This window comes from Tenrec ecaudatus, chromosome 7, assembly GCF_050624435.1.
Source record: "Tenrec ecaudatus isolate mTenEca1 chromosome 7, mTenEca1.hap1, whole genome shotgun sequence".
NCBI lineage: Eukaryota > Metazoa > Chordata > Mammalia > Afrosoricida > Tenrecidae > Tenrec > Tenrec ecaudatus.
The window spans coordinates 160,680,827-160,707,004 of record NC_134536.1 but is presented as its reverse complement, the minus strand read 5'-3'; the positions used below and the strand labels follow the sequence as shown (position 1 = coordinate 160,707,004).

At 56.9% G+C, this 26,178-nt stretch overlaps 2 protein-coding genes across 8 annotated transcripts; both read left to right on the top strand.

Annotated features, from left to right (window-relative positions):
* The first annotated feature begins 8,179 nt into the window (after positions 1-8,179).
* Positions 8,180-10,887, top strand: ZBTB12 (zinc finger and BTB domain containing 12). Its single transcript, XM_075555407.1, has 2 exons — positions 8,180-8,571; positions 9,088-10,887. The coding sequence occupies exon 2, from the start codon at positions 9,108-9,110 to the stop codon at positions 10,485-10,487; it is 1,380 nt and encodes a 459-aa protein (XP_075411522.1). The 5' UTR covers positions 8,180-8,571; positions 9,088-9,107; the 3' UTR covers positions 10,488-10,887.
* A 1,705-nt stretch (positions 10,888-12,592) lies between these two features.
* On the top strand, positions 12,593-26,133 carry EHMT2 (euchromatic histone lysine methyltransferase 2). 7 transcript variants are annotated; one of them, XM_075555403.1, is made up of 28 exons: positions 12,593-12,679; positions 13,326-13,392; positions 13,493-13,717; positions 13,846-14,141; positions 14,828-14,912; positions 15,002-15,042; positions 15,228-15,383; positions 16,721-16,849; positions 16,934-17,048; positions 17,178-17,279; positions 17,654-17,802; positions 17,890-18,033; positions 18,118-18,353; positions 18,437-18,619; positions 18,728-18,810; positions 19,781-19,887; positions 19,978-20,100; positions 20,367-20,468; positions 21,318-21,422; positions 21,515-21,669; positions 22,159-22,326; positions 22,742-22,886; positions 23,058-23,135; positions 23,390-23,505; positions 23,605-23,691; positions 24,956-25,034; positions 25,154-25,329; positions 25,640-26,133. In XM_075555403.1, the coding sequence occupies exons 1-28, from the start codon at positions 12,638-12,640 to the stop codon at positions 25,818-25,820; spliced, it is 3,675 nt and encodes a 1,224-aa protein (XP_075411518.1). In that variant the 5' UTR covers positions 12,593-12,637; the 3' UTR covers positions 25,821-26,133. The 7 variants fall into 7 exon arrangements, with proteins under 7 accessions (XP_075411518.1, XP_075411516.1, XP_075411519.1 ...); XM_075555401.1 differs by having other exon boundaries at positions 15,002-15,093; XM_075555404.1 differs by lacking the exon at positions 17,178-17,279.
* The last annotated feature ends 45 nt before the right edge of the window (positions 26,134-26,178 follow it).

The window sequence follows — 26,178 nt, the reverse complement described above, 5'->3', positions numbered from 1 at the left end:
GATTGGGATAAGAGTTGTATGAGCCCCTAATAAAATGTAAAAAAAAAAAAAAGAGAGAGAGAGAGAGAGACTCTAGTGGAACCTCTCTACAGACCACACAACAACTCTTATTTTGGAAAATTTCTAACATCTACAAAAGTAGAGCAGACAGTATAATAAGCCTCTGAGCTTATGATATGCTATATACGATTATAGTATAATAATATACTATTGTAGTATAATAAACCCATCACCCATTTTCGACAAGTATCAACACAAGGACAATCTGAGTTCATCTCTGTGCACCCATGTCCTTTCGGGTTATTTGAACAAGAATCCAACAGATCCTATTACATTTCATCTGTAAATCTACGGGAGAAGGACTCATTTTTGGAAACACAATTCATATACAAAAAATCCGCAGTATCAAAGAGAGGTGATGCTTTGCCTCTGAGAGGCCCTGGATGGTGCCAACACTCTGATGCTACCCAACAGGTGAAAAGTTCAAGGCCACCCAGAGATACCTTGGACAAACAGCTTCACACTCTACCTCTCCCACATCAGCCATTGGAATTCTTACAGAGCGCAGGTCTCCTCGGATGCAGGGAGGCGGGGTGTAAGTCATGGAGCTGGGTAAACACCTTGGCGATTGGGCTGAACACTACCTTTCCCCAGCCCACTTGCATTCCCTTGGTAGCTGCTCATTTTCTTTCTTCTTCGTTTAAACTTGACTGAGATAGAACACACATACGGTAAAAGCACACAAACGTATGTGTAGAGTTTAATGATTTTTTACATAGGAAACCATTCAAATCAAAACATGGAACATTCTCAGCCCCAGAAAGCTCTCTCTCTGTCTCTCTCCCCGTCTCTTGTCATCAGATACATTTTATCCCATCAGACCATCACAGACAGGTCTGAGTACTCACCTGGCCTGTAGCAGGACATCTCCTAGACCTTCTCTGAACTACCTTGACGTGATGAATTACAGTGGCTGAATTTGATACAAGCTCTAGATTGTTTCCTTTTTTTTTTTTAACAATTTATTAGGGGCTCATACAATTCTTATCACAGTTCATACATATACATACATCAATTGTATAAAGCACATCTGTACAGTCTTTGCCCTAATCATTTTTTTCTCCTCTCTTCTTTTTTTACATTTTATTAGGGACTCATACAACTCTTACCACAATCCATACATATACATACATCAATTGTATAAAGCACATCCATGCATTCCCTGCCCCAATCATTCTCAAGGCATTTGCTCTCCACTTAAGCCCCTTGCATCAGGTCCTCTTTTTTTCCCCCCTCCCTCCCCCTATATTGTTTCCTTCATGAATTAAGTCATGCCTCTTTCTGGGCTGGAGCCGCAGAATAAGCAACACCTGTCCTCCTCCAAAACCTCCGGATGTATTTTTCACTCAAGACGTTACAGATTTCAACAAGAGACCCATTCTCCTGACTAACCATGTTGGTGGGGAAGTGAGGAGACACGGGCCTCGCCTTGTAAATGCTCTTGGTCCTGTTCTGGACATCACTATAGATCGTGCAGACTGTCTGTCACCACGTCTTTTCTAGTCTCCATTTGTCAACTCAACACGTGGCGGGCCTTTCTCCGTCTCTTTCTTTCCAAAGAGACTGACGGAGGGAATTCTCTCCACAGGGACCCTCCCTTCACAAGAGCTGTGCTCTTTCTGGGAAATGTTGACCTTTTCTGGACTGTCCATGATCTGGTTGCTGAGAATGGTCTTCATTCTTGCAGTATATGTGGCAGATCTCTTTCATGTTTTTAATGTAATTTCACTATCCATTTTTAAATGAATGCTGAAAGACTTCATTTCTCTTAAAATATCGCTCACCTACTTTTTTTTTTTTTAACTTTTCCCAAGTGAAGATCTCGCTTGAATAGCACATTTTCAGACTGTTTATGTATTGGAACTTTAGTGACATTTTTAATGTACAGAACACAGCAGGATGTAAGACCTCACTTCTACAAGTAATTGGCATGAAGAGAAGGAAGAGGAACTGGTATAGATGCATTGAAAGGCTTAAGCGTCTTATTGACCAAATACAATGCGTGGCCCTTGCTTGGATCCTGGTTCTGATGAACCATCTGGAAGGAGAAAAAATCTGAGCTCATTCAGGACATGTGAACACAGACCACGTAGCAAATGATGTGGCTTGTGGTTCATTCTGTTAGAAGAGGTCATGATACTGTGGTCAGGTTCTTTCAAAATCCCGCTGGTGGCCTGGGGGCCCAGCCATTGAAATGAGCTCAGCTGCTAATAAAAAGATTGGTCAGAAAAAGGAAAAATAATGTTTAAAGTTTTTAAATAAAAAAGATTGGCCTTTGCACTCACCGATATCTTCTCCGGAGACAGAGCTGGCCATCTGGACAATTCTACTTGGTCACATGGGGTTGATAGGGGTTAACTAGACAGCACGGCAGCTAATGAGAGCAACAACACACACAACCGTGTTGATGGAAAAGGGGATCCAATGGCTGAGGTCTGTTTAATAATATTCTAGAGACAGTGGAGCGGTCAGAAGAAAGAAGATGGTCCACTGTTGAAGCTGAGTGGCGAGTGCAGGGGGATCCTGTATCCTGTTCTGCCTACTCTTTCTATTTATAAATCATTTTATTGGGGGCTCATATAACTCTTATCAAAATACATACATACATGCATTGTGTCAGGCACATTTGTACATCTGTTGCCATCATCATTCTCAAAACATTTTCTTTCTACTTGAGCCCTTGGTATCAGCTCCTCATTTTCCCCCCTCCTTCCCTCATATCCCTTGATAATTTATAAATTATTATTTTTTCAGGTCTTTCACTGACCAATGTCTCCCTTCACCCACTTTCCTGTTGTCCATCCCCCTAAAAGGGAGTTATATGTATGTAGATCATTGTGTGATCGGTTCTCCCCTTCTGACCCCACCTCCCCCTTACCACCCTCCTGGTCTCGCTACTCTCATTGTTGGTCCTGAGGGGTTTGTCTGTCCTGGATTCCCTGTGTTTCCAAGTCTTATCTGTATCAGTGTACATGCTCTGATCTAGTCAGATTTGCAAGGTAGAATTGGGATCGTGATAGTGGGGGAGGCAGGGAAGCATTAAAGAACTAGAGTAAAGTTATATATGTCATTGGTGTTATACTGCATCCTGACTGGCTTGTCTCTTCCTCGTGACCCTTCTGTAACGAGATGTCCAATTGTCTACAGATGGACTTTGGGTCTCTACCCTGCCCTCCCCCTCATTCACATTGATATGATTTTTTGTTCTGGGTCTTTGATGCCTGATACCTGATCCCATCAAAACCTCGTGATCACACAGGCTGGTGTGCTTCCTCCATGTGGACTTTGTTGCTTCTCAAGTAGATGGCCGCTTGTTTGTCTTCAAGCCTTTAAGACGCCGGACGCTATATCTTTTGATAGCCAGGCACCATCAGCTTTCTTCACATTTGCTTATGCACCCGCTTTGTCTTCAGTGATTGTGTCGGGAAGGGGAGCATCATGCAATGCCAGGTTATTAGAACAGTCCATCTGCTACCTTAATACTAAACCATCTCTGGATCTGGAACTTCTGTCGCCATTCGACCTCCGGGAGTACCCGAGAGACCCGTCACCTTGTTCACACCTAACGAGTCGGCTTTGATCATTTGCCCCGGATTTATGACATTATGGGCTAGTTCTGTCCTCAATTGTGGCTTGATGTAATGTGTACAAATAAATAATCTCTTCTGCTGTCTTAACTCCCTAACAGCCATGATCTCAGCAGCCAGGTCTGAGTAGAGAGTGAGAGTCTATTTCGAATCATGGCACATGCACACTCCCGGGGACGTGCTAACCTACCCCCCCCCCCCCGATTACATCACAACGGGAAGGGCTTGTACAATTGGCATGTCAATCAGAGTGGGCCTGCCTATTCTTGTGTATGTTTAAAACTTCCCAAACAAAAAAGATTAAATATAGACATGATGCCGCATATATATGTTGGTGCCACCTTGTAGGTGTGGCCTCATCAGAAGGGCCCTGGAAACGTCCCCACCATCTCTCTCGGCCCTCACCTTCCTGCTGGTGGACCCTGGTGGCTGCCAGAACCCTGGGATGTGGCTGGTGCTATTGGATCCGCATGACTTGGCACCCACCGGCCTGTGCTCCTCCTGCGTTGCGCATCACTGGTCGTGGCTGCGTGCGTCTGAGGAGGGACTTATGAACTAGTATTGGATTTATGGGCTGGGCTGGGTTGTTTTCCTGATATAGCATGACTTCTTGATCTGAAGCTCTTTTGTACACATATGCGTGTCAATGGATTAGTTTCTCTCGCCAACCTGCCTAACGCAGTAGGGGTGGCTGTGGTGTGTTCACCTGGAAGAGCGTGGCAGAGGAAAGGGGGCTCCAGGGCAAACTCAACTCCCTGGAAGACGAGTGGAATAGGGAGAGTGTATCTTGAGGCTGAAGCTGGGAAGAATTCCCCAGTGCTCCAGAAAAGGCATTAACAGAAAGGACAACTACCTTGTTTCCCCGAAAATAAGACAGTGTCTTATATGAATTTTTGCTCCCAAAGATGCACTAGGTCTTATTTTCAGGGGATGTCTTATTTTCCATGAAGAAGAATACGGAAAACGTTTATTGTCTTATTAAAAGAGACCTCATACTTCCTGTCTGCTCCAGCTGCGCTGCGGCCAACAGTGAGCTGTGTGGTGGCGCCCGGCTACGGTCCAGAGTGCAGAGTTACAGTAGCTTTGGGGGGCCTTATTTTGGGGGGGATGCTTTATATTTCAGCGAGAGGCAAAACTGGAAGTAGGTCTTATTTTCGGGGGTGTCTTACTTTTGGGGAAACAGGGTACCACCCTACCGACACCCAGTACATATGGCTCTTAGCTAGCGTGTAGGACAGAGTAGAATGATTCCTTAGGGTTTTTCAGACTCCAAGTCTTTACAGGAGCAGACAGCCTCATCTTTCTCTAAGCCTGTACTTAACTATTTTGCCACGAAACAACTGGTTTCTCTGGCTTGGCATTAAAAAAAAAATCTAGGTGCTGACTTCCCTCCCCCTTTTCCTATTGGTTGCTCAGGAAATGTCGTTTTTAATTCCAATCTAGGCTAAGTAGAATTGTAATGTAAGCTCACTGCCAACAAGATTCTGGCTGTCTCAGAGATCTGACTTTTCTAACTGTTGCTCCTTGTCTCCATTAGTAAACAAGATTGGTATTCTGGAATAGTCCATCCGGGTCAAAGTCATACTAGTCCCAGACAGACAGACAGACAGACAGACAGACACACACACACACACACACACACACACACACACACACACAAGGTCGAAGTCAGACTAGTCCCAGACAGACAGACAGACACACACACACACACACACACACACACACACACACACCTCTACAGAGGGAGAACCTTGTTTGGGGCTTGAAGATGCCCAAAAGGCACCTGCTGAGTTAAGGACTCCGATTAAGTTAGAAAGAAACTTGCACGTGGATGCTAGCTTAGTCCAAAAGTAGGGAATACAACAGCCAGCTATTGATCTCAGGATCGTTATTTGCAAAACATAATTACAAAGCATAATTCCGACCACGAAGAAGTTTAGTCTTAAAAAAAAGTTAATTTTTAAAAAGCTTACAGTAACAGGGAAACCAATATTGAATGATTATCTAATAAGCAATTTCTTTAGAACGAATGTTTAATACTCTAGTCTCTTGGCAGTTGTTGAAGAAGAGCTTAAATTCTGAGCACCGGGTTTCCAGAAGGTAGATGTTAATGGAAAGCCCCAAAATCTATTTGCGGAGTCCCCCCATGTGGATGAAGCCTCGGTTGAACTCCTTCTGATCAGGTCTGTGAATAGGCTTGCCCTTAATCAAAGTGCATTGGACAGTGGATGAGCTTCACCCCTCTCCTGTCCTTGATGGAGATCCCCTGACTGGGGGGGGGGTCCCTAGAGTCGAGTCGTGCCTTGGTCGGAAAGCCCGGTGGTGTCGTGGTTTGCTAAGTGGAGGATCAGCCACTCAAACCCACTCCTTGGGGGAAAGGCGAGACTTCCTGGAGTTGGAGTATTAGAAATCCACAGTGGAATTCTACCCAGTCCCACAGGTCAGAATCAGCTAGATGGCAGCGAGTTTGGGTTCTGGTTTAGAGCACGCTCCTCTAAGATCAGGTGCCTGTACTACTCACGCTCCTCTCTGCAGTCCACAATGAATGTGGGACAGTTTCCCTTGAGTTCTGTGCCTTAAGTAGCTGTAAACCTGCCGAGCATTCAAAGGCTCCACCAAGGAAGTCTCTCCCGTGAACCCTTTGAAATGATTGGCCCGATATCATTATTAATAATTGTAGCTGCTCTCTGGTTCTTGATCATCTTGATCACTTCCCCTTTTAGGAATCAACTGATGTCAACTAAGGAATATTCCCCAGAACTTGAGCTTACTCCCCTTCCTATGGCTTTGAAAGATGCATGTCCTGACTGTGTGCAAAGTGTATTGTATAATAAAACTAGAAACTGGAAGCCAGAACCCCCCCCCCTTAAGGAATTTGTTAGGTCTAGAACAGGCTGAGCTATTGCAACTGAAACCCACGGAAATCTCAGAGGCTCGTTTGGAAGCTTTTGCACAACTCTAAAAAAGTTTATCATCTTCTTTCCCCACTCCTTATATTGGTTACTGCATAGGGGGTGGAATATGGTATCCCCCTCCCAAAGAGAAATAGAGTTCCTGACCCTGATTTACCTTATATGAGGGCTCATAATAAGAATGGCATAAGAATAGTTAACAAAGAAGGTGTACACGTTCCTTTGAGTAGTTTAAGTTTTATGGGAAGGTTGGCCTCCGTGATGTTTGAAGTCCACTGAAGCAAAGCTACCTATTGGGAGGCAACTCATACCTTGGTACAGAAAGACGTTTGGGAGTTTAAGTTATGTGAACTTAGTGGAAAAGAAAGAACAAGAAATGAAAGCCCTAGAGGAACAGTTTAAGAAGAAACAGAAACAACAGCCAAAGCCTGTCAAGTAATTGTTGTGATTGATAATGAAATGCATTAATGCTCTATTGATTTCATAGTTAGAACAATGCGCCCTAGTTGGATGAAGTGCGCTCAGTTCTTGTTAGAAGGTTTATGTCTATCACCCTTGTAGTTGAGAAAGTTTTAGTTTCAAGATGTACTAAGCAGCAGTGAGATGGACCCAGTCTAATTTCTAACTGAGCAACCCTGTAGATCAAGGACTTTCCAGGACCGGAACGGAGACACTGAGAAAGCCCAGTCTTTTTCCTGCTGAGCGGCCAGCGGTTTAAAACTCTGGATCCCAGTCCAAAGTGTCACTACATGCCACCAGGCTCCTGTCCCGTTGCGAAAGCGCTGCAAGTGCTGGTAGTGAAGCTATGGAGCGGAGCTTGCGCATGACAGAGGAGGCAGGGGAGTAGAGCTGAGATGTTTAATCTGGGGCTCAGAACCCTGCCATTCTGGGAGGTGTCAGAGAGATGGGTGAAGTAGAAAGACTAAATAAAGATCGTGGAAATCGTAATCATGTCATTAGAAGAATTAGCGCTTAGGCTAATTATATACTGGGAAGTGGGGAAGGTTATCAGCAACGCGAGCCGGGGGGTGGGGGTGGGGTGTTTGCCTGGACCGGCAGTTAGGAGCGCTGCTGAGAAGGAACGGGCAGAGGGGTGGGCGTGAGTGTGACCGAGAAGACGGGGAAAGTGGCCGGACGCGGTGGGAAGTGAAGTCCCCGTCCAGGAGAGTTGGCGTGGTCTACTAGCTTCGGAGGAGAAGCGTGGAAGTGCAGTGCAAGCGCCGGGGAGCACGTTCCACGGGGGATGCGAGCGTGGGAAGAGAGTCCAACAGCAGACCCGGAGCGGTTCGGTGCGCGGCCCCGGGAAGGGCGGGGGACCGGGCTGCAACCGGCGGCTCGGCTCTGCACAGCTGCGTCAGGATGGCATCACGTCTGCGAGCAGGTGGCTGCACGCCTGGCAAGAGCCGGGCTAGCGGGGAGCGCAGACGGCCACGGGCGCGCGCGCGGGAGCACGGGGTGAGCAGGGCGCGCGCGCGGAGCGGGCAGCGGCCGCCCGGAGCCGGAGGCGGGCTTTGCGCGCGGGCGGCCGCGAGGGACTGGCGCGCACGCGCAGACGGGCGGCGGGGGCCCGGAGGCACCGGGGAGGGGGAGCCAGCCCGAGAGGGGAGTGGAATGGATTTCCGCTCTGGCGGACAAATAATCCTGGTCAAAGGGGAGGCCAGGCCGCCCGGCCCCTTTAACCGCGTGGAGGTGCCCGAGAAGAAAGGGAGGTCGGCCGGGAGGGATCCTGCCCCTTTAATGCCCCCCCACCTCCCTCCCCTCTTCCTCCTCCCCGAGTCCTCGCCAACGCCGTCGCCGCGCGCGGGGCCTGGGACACACGGCACGAGCCGCCCCCGCTCCTCCCCCTTACGCCCACGCGGAGCCGGCCCCGCGCGCGCGCGCGCCCCCCGTGCACCCCCGCGCCTGCGCTCTGCTCGGGACCTGCCCGTGTGTGGGGGGCGCCGCCAGCCCCGGGGGGGGCGGGGTGGGGGCGATTGGGGGGAAAAAAAAAACAGCGCGCGGAACCGGGCCAGGTGAGAGGCGCGTGCACTCTGGGTCGTGGGGCTGGGAGGGGGAAGAAGCCACGGAGCGGTGAGCACGGGAGGGGGGGCGTGCACAATGCGTGCAGGCAGCTCGGGGTGGGGGGTGGGGCCGGCGAAGGCGCGTGCAAAGGGGAGGCGGAGGAATGAGGAGGCGGCGGCTGCGGGTTACGGGGGGCGGGGTGGGAAGAGCATGCAATCCCGGCAGCCTCAGCCCCGGAGCCCCAGGCCTCGGACCCCCGGCTCTGGTCCCTCTGCCGTAACTAGGGCCTCCTTCCACCGCGCTGCCTGCCTGGCAGGGGTGGGGGGTGTGGACGCCGCTGCCCCGCCCCCGGGAACCACGCCTCCCTCTCCAAGGCAAAGCGCCACCCCTGGTACTGGGGCAACCGAGGGAAACTGAGGAAGAGTCTGCAAGAGTGCCGGGGGAGGCCGGGCAAGCATGGGAGCTAGAGACCTGGAGCTTTGGAGAGCCAGAGACCCTTGTCTCTGACCCGTTTCCTTCCCAACCAGGGTCGCCCACCCCCACCACAATGGCTTCTGGGGTGGAGGTCCTGCGCTTCCAGTTGCCTGGCCACGAGGCCGCCACGCTTCGCAACATGAACCAGCTCCGCGCAGAGGAGCGATTTTGCGATGTGACCATTGTGGCGGACAGCCTCAAGTTCCGTGGCCACAAGGTCATCCTGGCCGCCTGCTCACCATTCCTGCGAGACCAGTTCCTGCTGAACCCCAGCTCCGAGCTGCAGGTCTCGCTGATGCACAGTGCGCGCATAGTGGCCGACCTGCTCCTCTCCTGCTACACGGGCGCCCTGGAATTCGCCGTCCGGGACATCGTGAACTATCTGACGGCCGCCTCCTACCTGCAGATGGAACACGTGGTGGAGAAATGCCGGAATGCCCTCAGCCAATTCATCGAGCCCAAAATTGGCCTCAAAGAAGATGGGGTCAGTGAGGCCAGCCTTGTCAGCGGGGTCAGCGCCACCAAGTCCCTCCTCCCTCCTGCCAGGACCCCCAAGCCGGCCCCCAAGCCCCCTCCCCCACCTCCTCTACCCCCTCCACTTCTTAGGCCTGTGAAGCTAGAGTTTCCTCTGGATGAGGACCTGGAGCTGAAGGCCGAGGAGGAGGATGAGGATGAGGACGAGGATGTGTCTGACATCTGCATCGTCAAGGTGGAGTCGGCCCTGGAGGTGGCCCACCGGCTCAAGCCCCCTGGAGGCCTAGGTGGGGGCTTAGGCATTGGGGCCTCTGTGGGCAGCCACCTCGGAGAACTGGCCCAGAGTAGCGTGCCGCCCAGCCCTGTGGCCCCTCCGCAGGGCGTGGTGAAGGCCTGCTACAGCCTGTCTGAGGACGCAGAAGGAGAGGGCCTGCTCTTGATCCCCGGGGGCCGGGCAAGCGTGGGGGCCACCTCTGGCCTAGTGGAGGCAGCAGCGGTGGCCATGGCTGCCCGGGGGGCGGGGGGCAGCCTGGGGGCAGGGGGCAGCCGCGGCCCCCTGCCTGGGGGCTTCTCAGGGGGGAACCCCCTGAAGAACATCAAGTGTACCAAGTGCCCGGAAGTGTTCCAGGGCGTGGAGAAGCTGGTCTTCCACATGCGGGCGCAGCACTTCATCTTCATGTGCCCGCGCTGCGGCAAGCAGTTCAACCACAGCAGCAACCTCAACCGGCACATGAACGTGCACCGCGGCGTCAAGTCGCACTCCTGCGGCATCTGCGGCAAGTGCTTCACCCAGAAGTCCACGCTGCACGACCACCTCAACCTGCATTCCGGCGCGCGGCCCTACCGCTGCTCCTACTGTGACGTGCGCTTCGCCCACAAGCCGGCCATCCGGAGACACCTCAAGGAACAGCATGGTAAAACCACAGCCGAGAATGTGCTGGAGGCCAGCGTGGCCGAAATCAACGTCCTCATCCGCTAGCTAGCCATTGGCCGGCCGGGCAGGGGCAAAGGCTGCGATTCCTGGGCTGGGTGGGGAGAAGCTTCCCTTTGCCCGGGAGACTAGGGGGGGTGGGGAGCCTAGAGTGGAAAGGTACCTTGGGGAACTCGAGCTGACACATTCTGAGGGACGGGGCCAGGATCCCTTGGTGAGAAGATCCAGTCCCAGCTGAAGGACAAGAGATACAGAGAGGGTTCTTTGGGAAGACCAAGAAAAGATGGGGTCGTGGAGCCAGCTTTTCTTCCCTGAGAGGTGCATGGATTCGTGGAGGGAGGGGAAGGGTGCGATAGAATGAATAGGGATAAAAAAGACTGGCAAAATGCTTTTCTTTTTCCTGGGCTAAGGCTGCCCAGGAGGGAGGTGGTTCTGGCATTTCATGAAGTAGGGTGGGTGGGACTAGGGAGGGGAATTGGTAAAGAGCAGTAGACATGCTCCTTTGTAGAATAGATCCTTGGGTGAGGGAGTGGTAGAGGGAAAGATGGTTGAGTCCTAGACGAAAGGAAGGGAGAGACAGCTCTTGCATGCTGGGGGAAGGGGACTGGGGACAAATTCTAAGATCAAGGTGAGGTCCCAGGGAAGAGAGTGAGCATCCTGGGTAGACATTGGGAAGGGGGTGGGGGAGGGTACCTAGAAGAAAGGCCATCGAAAAGCAGTTGGAGAGCAGTAGAGACTTATACAGTATTTTTTAAGAAAACAAAACGTATTTTTTAGGATTTTTTTCCCTGGAGTTTGGGGTTTTAGTTTTTCTCCTTTTATTTTCCACAAAATAAAAAAAAGCACAAAAAACTTGATTTTTTTTCCTACTCTGGTACCTGCGTGTATGATGGCCTGATGGCCTTTCCCCCGCCGCACAATTCTATAAGCATCCTCCTTCCTAGACAGCCTCCCCTGCTGCTGCCGTTCACTGTCCCCAGATGTCACAATTCGCGCAGGGCCAGTGGCTGCACGGGGCTAATTTTGGGGGAGGGGATGTCGCAGGGTTCCTCTGGCCAAGGACTGACTGTCTTGTAACTGGAACACCTGGCAGAGGATTCCTAGCACACGTGTACAGACGTTTGGCAAGTGTGTGATACACATGAGCACCCAATTGAGGACTTTGGTCCTCGGACAGGCCTTAGTACGCACGGTGAATTCAGTGCCGGAGCCTTTGTGTTTTTTGGACCGGGGAACAGGTCCACCGAGGGGCGAGAGGGCACGTTTAAAAAAAAGCGCTCTATTTGGGATGAAGCGTTCCGGGAAGACTACAAGTCCCAGAAACCTCTGGCAGCGTTTGCAAAGCCAAGCGTACTACAGTTCCCAGAAGGCCCTGGATGGGGCGGTGGGAGGCCCCAGATCCCAGCCACACACCTGCCCACATGGAACAACGCTGCGTGCGAATGAAATCATAGAGCTATTTCCAAACTCTGGTCAGAACGCCATATTTAGACCAGATGGCTGTGCGGACGGCACTGCCAAGGTTGTGCGTTGGGTGACAACACTCATACTTCCGTTGACATTTGGGCTACACGTGACCCAGGTGTCTAGTGCCCAAGATGTCTCACTGCCGTGTAAGCAGAGACTAAGTACTCTCTTTCGGGCGGCTGGGGGCTCACCTGCAGCCCGAGTGCGTAAGAGGCCGCAGCAAGCCCGGCAACAAACAGAAAGACATTTCGTTCCAGGTCCCCCAAAGGGACCCCTGCTCCAGGGGGCATGAAGCAGCATGCTAGACCCCGCCAAGAGTAAAGCTGACGTCCCCGCGGCCGAGGCCGAAAGTAGGGGCTTTGAACCTCCCACCTGGTGGCCCAGAAACTAGGAACCCAGCAAAGCACCAGGCTAGCAGAGGCGCACAGGGCCGCAGGAAAACCCGTGCAGCCGCTGCCCGGGGCCGCTAGCTGCCTGGGACCAGGTAGGGATGGAGAAGCCACACCTGGGCCCGGGCCGGCCTCGCCCTCGGCTCCCCGCAGAGCCCAGGCGTGCAGCGCCCGGCGGCCCCCCAGCGGCGCTCGGCCACCGCCATTTCCAGGGCCGTTCCCCGGGGAAAATGGCCAGCAAGCGCGCCGCGGCTCCTTTAAGGCCCTTGCTCGCCTTCCCTGCCCCCCGCCCACGTGACCCGGGGCGGCCGCGCGCCGGCTCGGCCCCCCGCGCGAGCGGCGATGGCGGCGGCGGCGGGAGCTGCAGCGGCGGCGGCCGCCGAGGTGCGGAAGGGGAGGGGGAGAGGCGGGTGCATGCCCGCGCGCGCGCCCGGGGGAAGCGCGCGCCCGTGCAATGCTCCGGGGGTGCAACGGGGCCGGGGGGCCCGGGCGGGACTTGCAGCAATCCGGGAGGCCAGCACCGGGGGCGGATGAGGGGACCCGGGGGTGGGAGGTGGGGGGAGTGGGCACGGAGGCGCGCATGCAGCCGCCGGCTGGCCCCGAGTGGGCGGCGGGCGCCGCGGCCCCAGCGGCACGCGCGCGGGGCACGAGGGGCCGCCCGCCGGGCTGGGGTGCAGCGGGCGCCGGAGGGGTTGGTGCCAGGGGTCCCCGCGGCCTGGGGGACAAAGGGGGAGCGACGCGTGCAGCCGGGAGGAGGGGGCGGGGCCGGGGCGCAGAGGCCCCGCCCCCTCCCCCTCCTCTCCTCTCGGCCCCAGAGATGCGGGGTCTGCCGAGAGGGAGGGGGCTCATGCGGGCCCGGGGGAGGGGGCGGGCGGCCCCTGCGGGCAGCCGCGGCCGCGGGAGGGGGGGCGGCCAGAGGGGAAGAGGTAGGCCCCGGAGCCTGCTCTCTCTGCCCAGGGCCCCGGCGTCTTGGGCCCCCCAACTCCCTTCTGGACTGACTAGCCCTCCGGCCCCTTGCGTCCCCTCCCAGGGGTCGCCCCCAGCCGAAATGGGGGCGCTGCTACTGGAGACGGAGCCCAGAGGCGCCCCGGAGAGAGGTGAGTGCAGGCCGGATAGGCCCGGTTTGGACCTTCACCTCCCCCAGCACAGGATCTCTCCGGAGTCCTTGGCCCTGAACTTTTTCTTTTCCCTCCTCAGTTCATGGCTCCTTGGGGGACACCTCGCCGAGGGAGGAGCCCCTGCCCAAGGCCAGCCCCGACCCCCTGGAGCCCGCCGGCCCTTCCTCCCCTGCCTCTGTCACTGTCACCGTGGGCGATGAGGGGGCTGACACCCCGGTGGGAGCCACGTCGCTCATTGGGGAAGAGCCCGAGGAGACGCTGGAAGACGGAGAGGGGGACCTGCCTGGGAGCCGCATCCTGCTGGGTGAGAGGCTGGGGAGTGGGGGACGGTAAGGGCGTTCAGGATTGGGGGGGGGGGTTTCAGCCTTCTGACTTCATCCCTCTCCCATCTTACCTTCTCCGCCTGCCCATCCGTTCCCCCCCCCCCACCAGGCCATGCAACAAAGTCGTTCCCCTCTTCCCCCGGCAAAGGGGGCACGTGCCCCAGTCGGGCCAAGATGTCCATGACCGGGGCTGGGAAGTCACCCCCCTCGGTGCAGAGCTTGGCCATGAGGCTGCTGAGTATGCCCGGGGCCCAGGGGCCGGCACCAGCCACAGCATCGTCAGCAGCTGCAGCAGCAGCAGCAGTAGCAGGGCCTGACCCCCCTCCAGCAGCCACCACCAGTCCAGAGGGGCAACCCAAGGTCCACCGAGCCAGGAAAACCATGTCCAAACCCGGAAATGGACAGGTGAGTGGGGGAGGGGAGGGGAGGGGTGGGAAGAGCCAGTTAATCAACCACATGCCCCTGAAGGGCTTTTCTGTAATTTAGCTTCTGGTCTCCTGTAATCTATTCTTGTTTTTGCATATTCCGGAATGTGGCGACAGATCATGGGCTGGGGCTTCCCTGTTCTGTCTTATGGAGTTTGTTTAGCTTGAGCTCCTCCTAGGGGGTGGTTGGGGCCACTGGAGTGAAAGAGTTAATTATATCTTAAAGTCTTAAGGAAGAAGGCAAGAACCGAAAGCAACTTCAACCAACCCTTCCTTTTTTCTTCTAAGCAAGCCCCCTGGGGAATAAATAGTGGGTGGATGGGTGGGAAGACTACCCCAGCTTCATCTTAGGGTTTTATGGCTGATTGTTTTCACAGCTAAGTGAAGGCCACTGAAATGACAAAGGAGGGAGATAAACCACCCCCTGCCCCTCCCACCCTGTACCTGCCCGCTGCTACTTCTCCGTAGAGGTCTTCAATGGGAAGGGTCTGCTTCTAGCCCCTTAGATAAGGGTTAGGTTAGAGTCCTACTCTGCCGGACAGCCTGTGGTACTGCTCTGTTCCGGTTCCTGGTGGATGTATCTCACCACCTGGGGGGGTGGGTTTCCAGGCTAATCAGCAGACCTGTGGGTGCTCCATGATCTGAAATGTTCCCTGCCACCCTCAGCCCCCAGTTCCTGAGAAGCGGCCCCCTGAAGTGCAGCATTTCCGAATGAGCGACGATGTGCACTCAATGGGGAAGGTGACCTCAGGTCAGTGGTGCCTCCTGCCACCTATAGCTACCTACCCGTGGCCTGACCCCTTTCCGGAGGGTCTTACCCCTTCCTCGCTGTCTTTCCAGATGTAGTCAAAAGGAGGAAACTGCACTCAGGAAGTGGCCTGGTGAGCAGGAGAGGCAGGGAGCAAGGCCTACCCCACCCCCAACCTCATGGGGTGGGTCTGAGAGAAACCACTCCAAGGGAGCCTGGGGTCTGGTCCACACTCTGGTGGATCCTCAGAGGAGTCGGGGAGAGGGTGGTCCTGTCTGCAGCAGCTTCTTATTTATTTTTAATTAAATCTTCTCTTAGTCTGAGGAGTTAGGTTCTGCCCGGGGCTCTGGAGAAGTGACTCTGCAGAAAGGGGACGCTGGGTCCCTGGAGGAATGGGAGACGGTGGTGGGGGATGACTTCAGTCTCTACTACGATTCCTACTCCGTGGATGAGCGTGTGGACTCAGACAGCAAGGTGAGGTCCATTGACCAGCACTTCCCCAGTCCAAGTGTCCTCTGCTTTGTTGTTTATTGGTTATTCGCTTGGATGTTAAAAAAGATGTATTCTTTTGCTCTGAAATCGCCATAACCCCCCCCCCCACACACACACACACACACAGTTATTTTAAAGTAAATCTCATCTTGTCTTTCACAAGGATTGCCCTACCTGTCAGTAAGCACAAGGCCTTTCCTATGTTGGCCTTACTGTTAGGTCCTGGTAATTTCTTAAATGTCAGCCCTTGTCCAGTTCCCTTGTTCGCGTTCCCTCTTTAGATTCATAAATGATTTTTGTTCGTACGTTTGTTAAGCTCCCTGTGAGATCCAGGCCTCGACTTGATTGGCGTCTGTTGGCCTCTGGTTTCTTTTGATAGATAGCGTCCATACCCCTCTGCAAATCTGTTTTTGTTTTTCCCTTGTCAAATTACTCGTTGAAGTGAATGGGTTTTCCTCCAGAAACGCTCGGGTTAGAGGTTTGCTCACCGGGGTGGGAGCTGGCACTCCTATAACTGCGACGCCCTTTTGGGAAACCGGTAGATCTGGAAGGATGCTCCGCCTCGGTCCTTTCCTACCCACCGAGATTGTGATTTGAAGGTCGGTCGGTGCCAAGTGCTTCCTGCTGTGTGGCGTCACAGGAAGCACAGAGATGCAGGTCGAGATTGAACACCTGGCTCAGGTGATGCCAGCCTGCTCGGTTGGTTTCTTGAACTTTTCACTTAGTGGCTTTATTAGCAGCCGTCGTGACTCTTGCTTATTTATGGTGTGAATACGTAGAAAAAGCCTGTTAGTATCATATACTGTGAACCTCCTTGGAAGCTCTGGTGGTGTAGTGGGTAACTCAGCGGGCCGCCAACTGAATCGTCAGGAGTTTGAACCCTCTAGCCGCTCATTCTGTGTGTGAGAGAGAGGCTTTGCTGCCTCTCTGTGTAGGATCAGGATAAGTCAGTCAACCCAGTGGCAGTGAGTTTGGGTTTGGGTTTTGGTTCGCAAGACCCCTGCCCATTGCTGCTTATGACGGTAGCTCCTAGGGACTGTTGTGTAGCAGTCCACGCCGTTCCCTGCCGTTAACTGTACTCAGCTTTGCCCTCCCTTGCCCACCTGCTGCCCGACTTCAGAGGGCTGCTATCCCTGGCATTTGTGGAGTCGTTTTTTCTCTCTCTCCTACCTCATTGTTTGAGCCCTGGGGCCGCGATATATCGTGTCCTGCCTTTCTCTCCAGCATCAACCCTTTCCCTAAGAGAGAGCTGTGTCCTGGGAGTCAGTGTCATGCCCCCCCCCCCCCCCGCCTCCAAGCCCCATTTCCTTCTCTCCCAGTCTGAAGTTGAAGCTCTTGCTGAGCAGTTAAGTGAAGAAGAGGAGGAGGAGGAGGAAGAGGAAGAAGAAGAGGAGGAGGAGGAAGAGGAGGAGGAAGAAGACGAGGAATCTGGCAATCAGTCAGACAGGGTAAGGGCTGGAGGTTGGCGCCCCCACAGGAGGTGGGCACTGCGGGCCTGGAAGCTGGGGCCCCCAACTACTCCTCTGCCCCAGAGTGGCTCCAGCGGCCGGCGCAAGGCCAAGAAGAAATGGCGGAAGGACAGCCCGTGGGTGAAGCCGACCCGGAAACGGCGGAAACGAGAGCCGCCAAGGACCAAGGAACCCCGAGGTGAGGGGGCTGCTCTGTTTGGGGGCCCCCCCCCAGAGAGCATGCATGTAGATCAGCACTCTGTCCTGCACGTGCACCCCCATGTCCCCGCACCTGTGCACTCTCACTCTCTCTCTGTCTCCGTGTCAGGAGTGAATGGTGTGAGCTCCTCGGGCCCCAGTGAGTACATGGAGGTCCCTCTCGGGTCCCTGGAGCTGCCCAGCGAGGGGACCCTCTCCCCCAACCATGCTGGTAATTGCCAATCACTGGGACGGGGAGCCACTAGGGGGCGCTCCGGGACTGGAGGGAAGGGGGAGGAGCCCCCCCACCCCATCAGGGCCTAGCATTCCCCAGGTGTAAGGTGGAGAGCAGCAGTTCTCAGCCCGTGGGTCGCGACCCCTTTGGGGGGTCCAACGACCCTTACACAGGGGTCGCCCGATTCCTGACAGTGGCAAAATGACAGTGATGAAGTAGCAACGGAAATAATGTTATGGGTGCGGGGTCACCGTCACGTGGGCACTGTATGAAAGGGTGACGGCATCAGGAAGGTGGAAGTTCTCACTGGTGCATTGGGAGAGGTGGGACAGGGTGAGGCCCTGCTCGGTAGCTCTTCTCCTCCCGGCTAGGGGTGTCCAACGACACGTCCTCACTGGAGACAGAGCGGGGATTTGAGGAGCTGCCCCTCTGCAGCTGCCGCATGGAGGCGCCCAAGATCGACCGAATCAGCGAGAGGGCAGGCCACAAGTGCATGGCCACGGAGAGTGTGGACGGAGAGGTGGGTCCTGGACGCCTAGAAGGGGTGGCAGGAGGGCCAGGCCGTAGCGCAGCCTCACGGCCTCTCCTGTGTGCTCCCTGCCCACAGCTCTCAGGCTGCAATGCTGCCATCCTGAAGCGGGAGACCATGAGGCCCTCGAGCCGCGTGGCCCTGATGGTGCTCTGTGAGACCCACCGCGCCCGCATGGTCAAACATCACTGCTGCCCGGGATGTGGCTACTTCTGCACGGCTGTGAGTGCCCGGCAGGGCGGGACCGGCCCCCAGACCCAACAGGGAAGGGGCTTCCGGGGCCTGACCTCCTTTCCATGTCCCCAGGGCACCTTCCTGGAATGCCACCCTGATTTCCGGGTGGCCCACCGTTTCCACAAGGCCTGCGTTTCCCAGCTGAATGGGATGGTCTTTTGTCCCCACTGTGGGGAGGACGCCTCCGAGGCCCAGGAGGTGACCATTCCACGGGGGGATGGGATGACCCTGCCCGCTGGCACTGCCACCCCCGCCCCCCCGCCCCTGGCCCAGGATGCCCCTGGAAGAGCAGACACCTCCCAACCCAGGTACTGGCCTTCCCGAGCTCTCTTTCTGTCCCTGCCCCTACCCGGCCTTCGTCCCCCCAAGACATCAGCACCTTCTCCCACAGTGCCCGGATGCGAGGGCATGGTGAGCCTCGGCGCACCCCCTGTGACCCATTGGCTGACACCATCGACAGCTCCGGTCCCTCACTCACACTGCCCAGTGGCGGCTGCCTCTCAGCAGTGGGGCTGCCCCCAGGGCCCGGCCGGGAAGCCCTGGAGAAAGCCCTGGTCATCCAGGAGTCAGAGAGGTGGGTGGAGTTGGGCTGGACCAAGCGGGTGGGGGAGCAGCAGCTCTGGAGGGGCGCAGGCTGGTACTCAACTCCCAGGAGCTGACCCCGCTCCCCCCTCACTGGCAGGCGGAAGAAACTCCGTTTCCACCCGAGACAGCTGTACCTGTCGGTGAAGCAGGGCGAGCTGCAGAAAGTGATCCTGATGCTGTGTGAGTGTCCTCCGGGCAGGCCGGAAGGACCAGGATGAAAGATGCCGTCCATCCCTCCCGTACCTCAAAGGACAGGATGTTGTGCGGAACACGCACAGGGGAGGGGCAGCACATCTGTGCTGGGTGCTTTCTCATTGTGGATTAGGTTTAGATTCACAGAGCAAAGCATGAGTCTTAATGTTTCAATCATTCGTTGATGTCCCTGCCAGGGCCCCTCACTTATCCCACTTCCTTCTTGTACTTCCTGTTTCCATCCTTCCTTTCCGAAGTCTCGGGACTGTGCCCTTGAGTATATGCTGCCCTTTTGATCTCTAGTGGTGGGTTAGTATTAACGGAAATTCGGTTCCAGAGACCTGGAGGGGGTTTCTTTCATCGGTTGCTATGCAACCAATAAGCCTGGTCTTGTTTATAATGTGGGGTTCTGACCCCTGTTTGAATGTGATCCTTTTCGGAGCAGTTGGTGGTGGCAGGGCACCATCCCGTTGGTCTGGGTTCACGTTGTGAAGAATGGAGCTTGCTTGGTCTGTTAGTTTATCTGAGCCTTCAGATTTTCGCCACTCTTTCCAGATGGGGAGAGACCGAGTGACTTGTACCTGCTGCCACTTTGTAAGACCCCAGGTGCTACTCACCAAAGTTCAGTGTAGAGCATTGTCTTTGTGGACCCTGTTGTGCCCCTTGACCTTTGACTGTGGCCCTGAGGCCTGGACTGAGTACTGAGCCCCTGTGCTGGCTCTTCAAAGCCTCCTGCCAGCAGAGGCACAGAGAGGTGACATGGCCTTTCCTAATGGCATGGCGGTTACAAAGTGCAGGTCCAGGGTCTGAGCCCTGATACTGCCCAAGCATGTAAAGTCCCCCTCTGGAAAGTGCCGTAGTGGCCGGCGACCCAGAGGATGCCCAGGAGAGGCCCTGTGGAGGTGGCGCCTGCCCCCCTCACTGCCCCCTCTCCCATTGGGATGGGCTCTTCCCACAGTGGACAACCTGGACCCCAACTTCCAGAGCGACCAGCAGAGCAAGCGCACACCCCTGCACGCAGCCGCCCAAAAAGGTTCTGTGGAGATCTGCCACGTGCTGCTGCAGGTCAGCCTTGCCAGCCCTCAGACAGACTCCTCTCCCTGGCCCTCACCCTCCCTGGTGCCAGCCTGAGCCCCCCCCCCCCCATCCTCGCAGGCCGGAGCCAACATTAACGCGGTGGACAAGCAGCAGCGGACACCGCTGATGGAGGCGGTGGTGAACAACCACGTGGACGTGGCCCGTTACATGGTGCAGCGTGGCGGCTGCGTCTACAGCAAGGTGCGGCAGGGCAAGGCCCAAAAGACTGGATCCTCTAGGGCAGGGTGTCCCAAAGCAGGCAGTGCCCGCCCCCCCCCCCAGGTTGGCAGGGGGTTGCTGCAATAATCCAGGGAGGCCCTCAAAGCAGATACCAGCGCTTGCTTCTGGATTGCAGGCTCTGGTACCAAAGCTTCCCATTACCAGGGAGGCAGGCGCTGAGCAATTTTCTCTTGCAAGTTTGTGGACACCTGTGATCTAGAGTCTGGGTCTGCCCGTGTCTCTCTCAGGAAGAAGACGGCTCCACCTGCCTCCATCATGCGGCCAAACTCGGCAATCTGGAGATGGTCAGCCTGCTGCTCGGCACAGGGCAAGTGGACGTCAATGCCCAGGTCAGTTGCCACCGCCTCACCTCTCTCCTCTGGGAGGCTCTGTGTCTGATTCTGGTCCCTGTGACTCCTCCATCCAACTTCTGACCCCACACCACTCTCTCTACATCATCTGTGTTCCTCGTGCCTCCTTACCTCTCCCCCCCTGCTCTCCTCCTATTTCTTCATCCTTCTCAGAACAGTGAGCAGCCGCCCTGCTCTCTGAAAGTGACCTGTGAGGCCCCTTAGTGGCTTTCAGTTTCACGCATGGCAAGGGTGTCTGAGTCCATGCCACCCCCATCGCTGCTAGCTCAGGCTCACATGGCGACAGGAGACTCGTAGAGCTGTGCTCCCAGAGCTCTTCTGGAAATGAATCGCTCGGCCTTTCTTCGGGGGGGACCGGGGCGAACTTGAGCATCCAGAGGTTTGGCTGGCACTTGAGCGTTTAATTGCACCACCTTCAACTAGAAAAACAAACTCACTGCCATCAGAATCTTTAGTGTATATTGGTGACCTTCTTGTTGACCTTGGACTTGTTCCATCTTCATTCCTGGGGGAGCTCTGGGAGTCCATTCCTGTGGCTTTTGCCGTGTCTCTCAGAACCATGTCCTCACAGAGCCTGCCCCAGGCTTGAAGTGTCCCTTTCTCCAAGAAACTGAAGTTCCCTTCAGCAATGCCATCTTGGGGCAGGGTGTTGCCCCCCTCAGTTGTCTCAGCAGCCCTGGGCTGTCGCCAGTGACCCTTTGCCGGCCAGGTTAGGGGACTGCGTGTGAATGGTGATCTGGGATCTGCTCAGCCCGGGCTCAGGGCACGCGCGGGTCTGCCCTGCTGGCCGCGAGGGGCTGGCACCCCATGGTTTCTGCGCACCCACAGGACAGTGGCGGGTGGACGCCCATCATCTGGGCCGCGGAGCACAAGCACATCGAGGTGATTCGCATGCTGCTGACCCGGGGCGCCGACGTCACCCTCACGGACAATGTGAGTGGGGCCTTGCATGGGGTGCATGCGGACGGGGTCCACCGCGGGAGGGGGCTGTGGCCGGCCCCTGCGCCCACACCTCCCGCCCGCAGGAAGAGAACATCTGCCTGCACTGGGCCTCCTTCACGGGCAGCGCCGCCATCGCCGAGGTGCTCCTCAACGCCCGCTGCGACCTGCACGCTGTCAACTACCACGGAGACACGCCGCTGCACATCGCCGCGCGGGAGAGCTACCACGACTGCGTGCTGTGAGCCCCGCCCCCGGCCCCGCGCGCCCCGCCCCTGGCCCTGCATGCTCCGCCCCCAGCCCTGCGCGCCACGCCCTCGAGCCACGCCCCTGCACATCACTGTCCTAGAGCTACCTTGACTGCGTGCTGTGAGCCCGGGCCCCGCACGCCCCGCCCCCGGCCCTGCGTGCCCCGCCCATTAGCCCCGCCCCCAACCCTGCGTGCTCCGCCCCGGCCCCGTGCGCCTCGCCCCCGGCCCTGTGTGCTCCGCCCCGCCCTTGCGTGCCACGCCCCCGAGCCACGCCCCTGCACGTCACTGTCCCAGAGCTACCTTGACTGCGTACTGTGAGCCCCGCCCCGCCCCCCTGCACCACGGCCCCAGTCCTGCGTGCTCCGCCCCTGGCCTTCAGGCCATGCCCAGGCCACGCCTCCGCGCAGCGCATCACGCCCCTCCACCCCACTAGCCAGGGGCCCAGCCTTACAGCCCTGCCTCCCGCCCCGTTTTCCCAGCTTGTTCCTGTCCCGCGGGGCGAACCCTGAACTGCGGAACAAGGAGGGCGACACGGCGTGGGACCTGACCCCGGAACGCTCCGACGTGTGGTTCGCGCTCCAGCTGAACCGCAAGCTGCGGCTCGGCGTGGGCAACCGGGCCATCCGCACCGAGAAGATCATCTGCAGGTGAGCCCGGACCCGCCCGGTTCCGTGGGATTCCCGAGGACAGTGCATGCTGTTCTGAGGGTCGGGGGCCTCGGGGCTGCTGCTGAGAATAATGGGGGACGTGGAGCCAGTGTGGATGGACAAGATAAGGGCTGTGATCTAATCACAGGACTAGCCATGGCAGGTGTGTCTTGCGGCCTCTCCACCTAACGCGATTTTTCCCAGCGTACCATATGATATTTGGGGCGCGCTTCTGCCACACCGTTATTTGGTGTTGATCTGAAATTCACGCTTACCTGGGCGTCTTGTGCTTTGGTCACTCCGCTCCTCTAAAACCACCCCAGAGCCTGAGTCTCCCCAGCCCCTCCTTGTTACCCAGGGGGGCCCTCACCCTTGGGTCAGGTTCCTGGGTCCCATCTTCCCCCCTGCCCTCCAGGGACGTGGCGCGGGGCTACGAGAACGTGCCCATTCCGTGCGTCAATGGTGTGGACGGGGAGCCCTGTCCAGAGGACTTCAAGTACATCTCCGAGAACTGTGAGACGTCTATGATGAACATCGACCGCAACATCACCCACCTGCAGGTGAGCATGCGGCAGAGGGACATGCAGCCCCCCCCCCTTTTGAGGGAAATAGCTGGGTTTTGCCTGCTCAACCTGGGACCCCAACCACCCTTATCCTCCTCCAACGTGGACCCCAGAGAAGGTGGCGGCTGGGGGTCAGGGCACTGAGCTGACCCCCTCCTCCCCGCCCAGCACTGCACATGTGTGGACGACTGCTCCAGCTCCAACTGCCTGTGTGGCCAGCTCAGTATCCGGTGCTGGTATGATAAGGTGCGTGCCTGCTCACGCCATGGGCCCTTTCCCCTTGCCTTCTCCCCCGAGGGCCAAGTGACCCAGGGCAGGGCAGCTCCTGGGGATATCCTGAGATGCTGCTCAGGCCCCAGTGTGTGCAAGTTCAGGGGCCTCTGTGCTTGGTCTCAGCCTGCATGGCCTCCCCCAGCCAGGGTGGGGTCCCCAGTGTGTTTTCCTTTGGCGTATTGAGGGTCCTGGGTGGGCACCACGTAGACCCTTTTTCTGGGCCCCAGGACGGGCGGCTGCTGCAGGAGTTTAACAAGATTGAGCCCCCCCTGATTTTCGAGTGTAACCAGGCCTGCTCATGTTGGAGGAACTGCAAGAACCGCGTGGTGCAGAGCGGCATCAAGTGAGCTCACCCCCTTTGTCCACACAGAGCGAGGGGCCCCTCCACCCTCAGGTGTTTGTAGGCCCCGTCACCCGACATCACCCTCCTTCCTCCCCCCAGGGTGCGCCTGCAGCTCTACAGGACAGCCAAGATGGGCTGGGGCGTCCGCGCCCTGCAGACCATCCCCCAGGGGACCTTCATCTGCGAGTGAGTGTCCTCCGCATCCGGGCATCTGAGGGTGAAGAGCGGGCAGGCCTCCCTTTCTGTCCACTGACTGGCCAGCCTTCCTCGGGCCCCTCTCACAGCCTCACTCGGACCAGACCCGTAGCCTTTGTCACACCGCGCCCACGTCCCCCTTCCTCCCTCCCCTCATGCCGCTCTGAGCCTGACACCCTCACCCCTGCCCCTCCTGGGCTGCAAAATGGAGAGGCACCTTTCTGTCCTCGTTTTCAGGGGCCTCGTCTCTCTCCCCCAGTTCCTCCTCAGCCCAGCTCTTCCGGCTCCTTCCAACTTACCGTAGCTAACCCAGCTCCCCTCGCCAGGAGTCCCTGAGGGCTGCCAACAGCCAGTACACATGGCCGCTAACCCACGTCTACCCAGAAGTACAGTGAAAGAAAGATCTGGTGATCACATCCCGAAAAACCAGCCATTGAAAATTAATCTTAGAACACAGTTTTACCGGGCCAAACCTCAGTCGCCAAGGGTCAAAACCGAGTCAATGGCAAGGCGGGGGTGGGGGGGCAGGCTTCCATTGTTCCCCTCCCTCCAGCTCCACTCCACTCCTCCGCCAAATATCCCCCTTCGTCCTGGGCCTCTGTGCCCATCCGCTCACAGCCCCAATCTGACCCTGCCCTCCCCCTCTAGATGTTCCCTGCCAGCCGCCCTCATTTCTGACCTTCCCCCACTCCCACCCCCCTTCATCTGTGGGACCCCCGGTCCTGGGCCACTCCACTTTCTCCCTTGTTCAGTATGCTCCTTCCTCTCGGCCCGGCTCCTTCCATCTCTTGGGACTAGGAGCAGCCCTGAGCCCTCCTGTCCTCCAGCTCTGCATGGCCCCCCTACCTGCTGGGTACACAAACCATTTTGTGTCTCGGCCCAAGCGAGTTTCCCCACCCAGCAACCGCCAGTGATACGTATCCCCAGAGGCCTGGCTCTCCAGGCGTCCTCTTGCGGGTCTCCACCCCGGCTCTCTAACTTTCCCCATTTGACTTCTCCAAGTCCTCCCTGGGCCCCCTGCCTCTCGCTGCCCCGACACCTGCTCGTCCTGCCTGCCGTTGCAGCAGCTCTGTGGGGAGCCTGGATTGTGGGGTGTTCCAGGCTCCTCCTGGTGATGTCCAACCTCTTCTCTGGGTGCCTCCACCAGCCTGGTCCACGTGGGTCTGTAGGACTTGGCTTGCAGGAGAGGGAGGACCTGGAGCCTTCTCCCCAGGAGCCCGGCCCACCTTCAGAACCTCCACTTCCTGCCCAACAGGTATGTCGGGGAGCTGATCTCTGATGCCGAGGCCGACGTGAGAGAGGACGACTCTTATCTCTTCGACTTAGACAACAAGGTGGGCAGGAAGCTCCGCTGCCCCCATTCTGTCCTTGGAGTAAGGGCTGGCTGGCCACTTGTAGGTGGGACCCCGGCAGGCGGGATAGGGGAGATACGGAGTCATGGCCTTGCCTTCAGGACGGAGAGGTGTACTGCATCGATGCCCGTTACTACGGCAACATCAGCCGCTTCATCAACCACCTGTGCGACCCCAACATCATCCCCGTCCGGGTCTTCATGCTGCACCAAGATCTGCGGTTTCCACGCATCGCCTTCTTCAGCTCCCGAGACATCCGGACCGGGGAGGAGCTGGGGTGAGGCGTCTCAAGGCCCAGCCTCAGTGTGGGGGGGTGGAGTGAGCCCGGGACCAGATGCTGAAGAAGGCTGGGAAGCACTCGGTTCCCCGGGTGGGTTAGGAAGAGATTCTGATTCGGTTCAGGGCTTGAGCCTTCGATGTTTCCTCTTAAGGCATGGAGTGATGCAGGGCACAGGTCCAAAGAAGGAGGTCCACACAAGGAAGGGCATGTCTGTCCCCTGGGGAAGATGGGGTGGGGGCCCAAGGGCCTCCTGGGGTCGGCTCAGACCAGCTGGTTCTGGGTCTCAAGCCCCTGACACGCCTGACAGGTTTGACTACGGTGACCGCTTCTGGGACATCAAAAGCAAGTACTTCACCTGCCAGTGTGGCTCGGACAAGTGCAAGCACTCTGCTGAGGCCATCGCCCTGGAGCAGAGCCGCCTGGCCCGCCTGGACCCCCACCCCGAGCTGCTGCCGGACCTCGGCTCCCTGCCCCCTGTCAACCCTTGAGAACGGACCACACTTGCCCTCCCAGCCCATGGCCCCCCAGCCTCAGCGGCCTCCTCTGCCACCGGCTGCTCACAGCCGGCACTGCTGGCTTCCCCTACCCTAGCCCTTGACACATTCCTGGGCAGAGACCCCAGCCAGGCCCTGGAGGTCTGACAGGCCCCCTCTCCCAGAGCTGGTTCCTCCCTGGGAGCGCCACTTCAGGTCTGGCCATCCCCCTGTCCCCAGCCCTCAGCTGAAATCGGATAAATTGAAATCAGGTTTCTTTGCCAGCTGATTTCTCTGGTTCTCATTAAACGTCAGGTTTGGTAATGAATTGTTGCCTGGGTGACTGTGGGTGGGGCGGCCGGGAAGGTGAGTC

Excerpts from the sequence above, each read along its gene's own strand:
- EHMT2 (XM_075555397.1), top strand. The coding sequence starts at position 13,113 with ATGCGGGGTCTGCCGAGAGGGAGGGGGCTCATGCGGGCCCGGGGGAGG. Across the intron at positions 23,136-23,389 it reads TCCGGTGCTGGTATGATAAG|GACGGGCGGCTGCTGCAGGA; the intron begins GTGCGTGCCTGC and ends TCTGGGCCCCAG. Across the intron at positions 25,330-25,639 it reads CGGACCGGGGAGGAGCTGGG|GTTTGACTACGGTGACCGCT; the intron begins GTGAGGCGTCTC and ends CACGCCTGACAG.
- ZBTB12 (XM_075555407.1), top strand. The coding sequence starts at position 9,108 with ATGGCTTCTGGGGTGGAGGTCCTGCGCTTCCAGTTGCCTGGCCACGAG.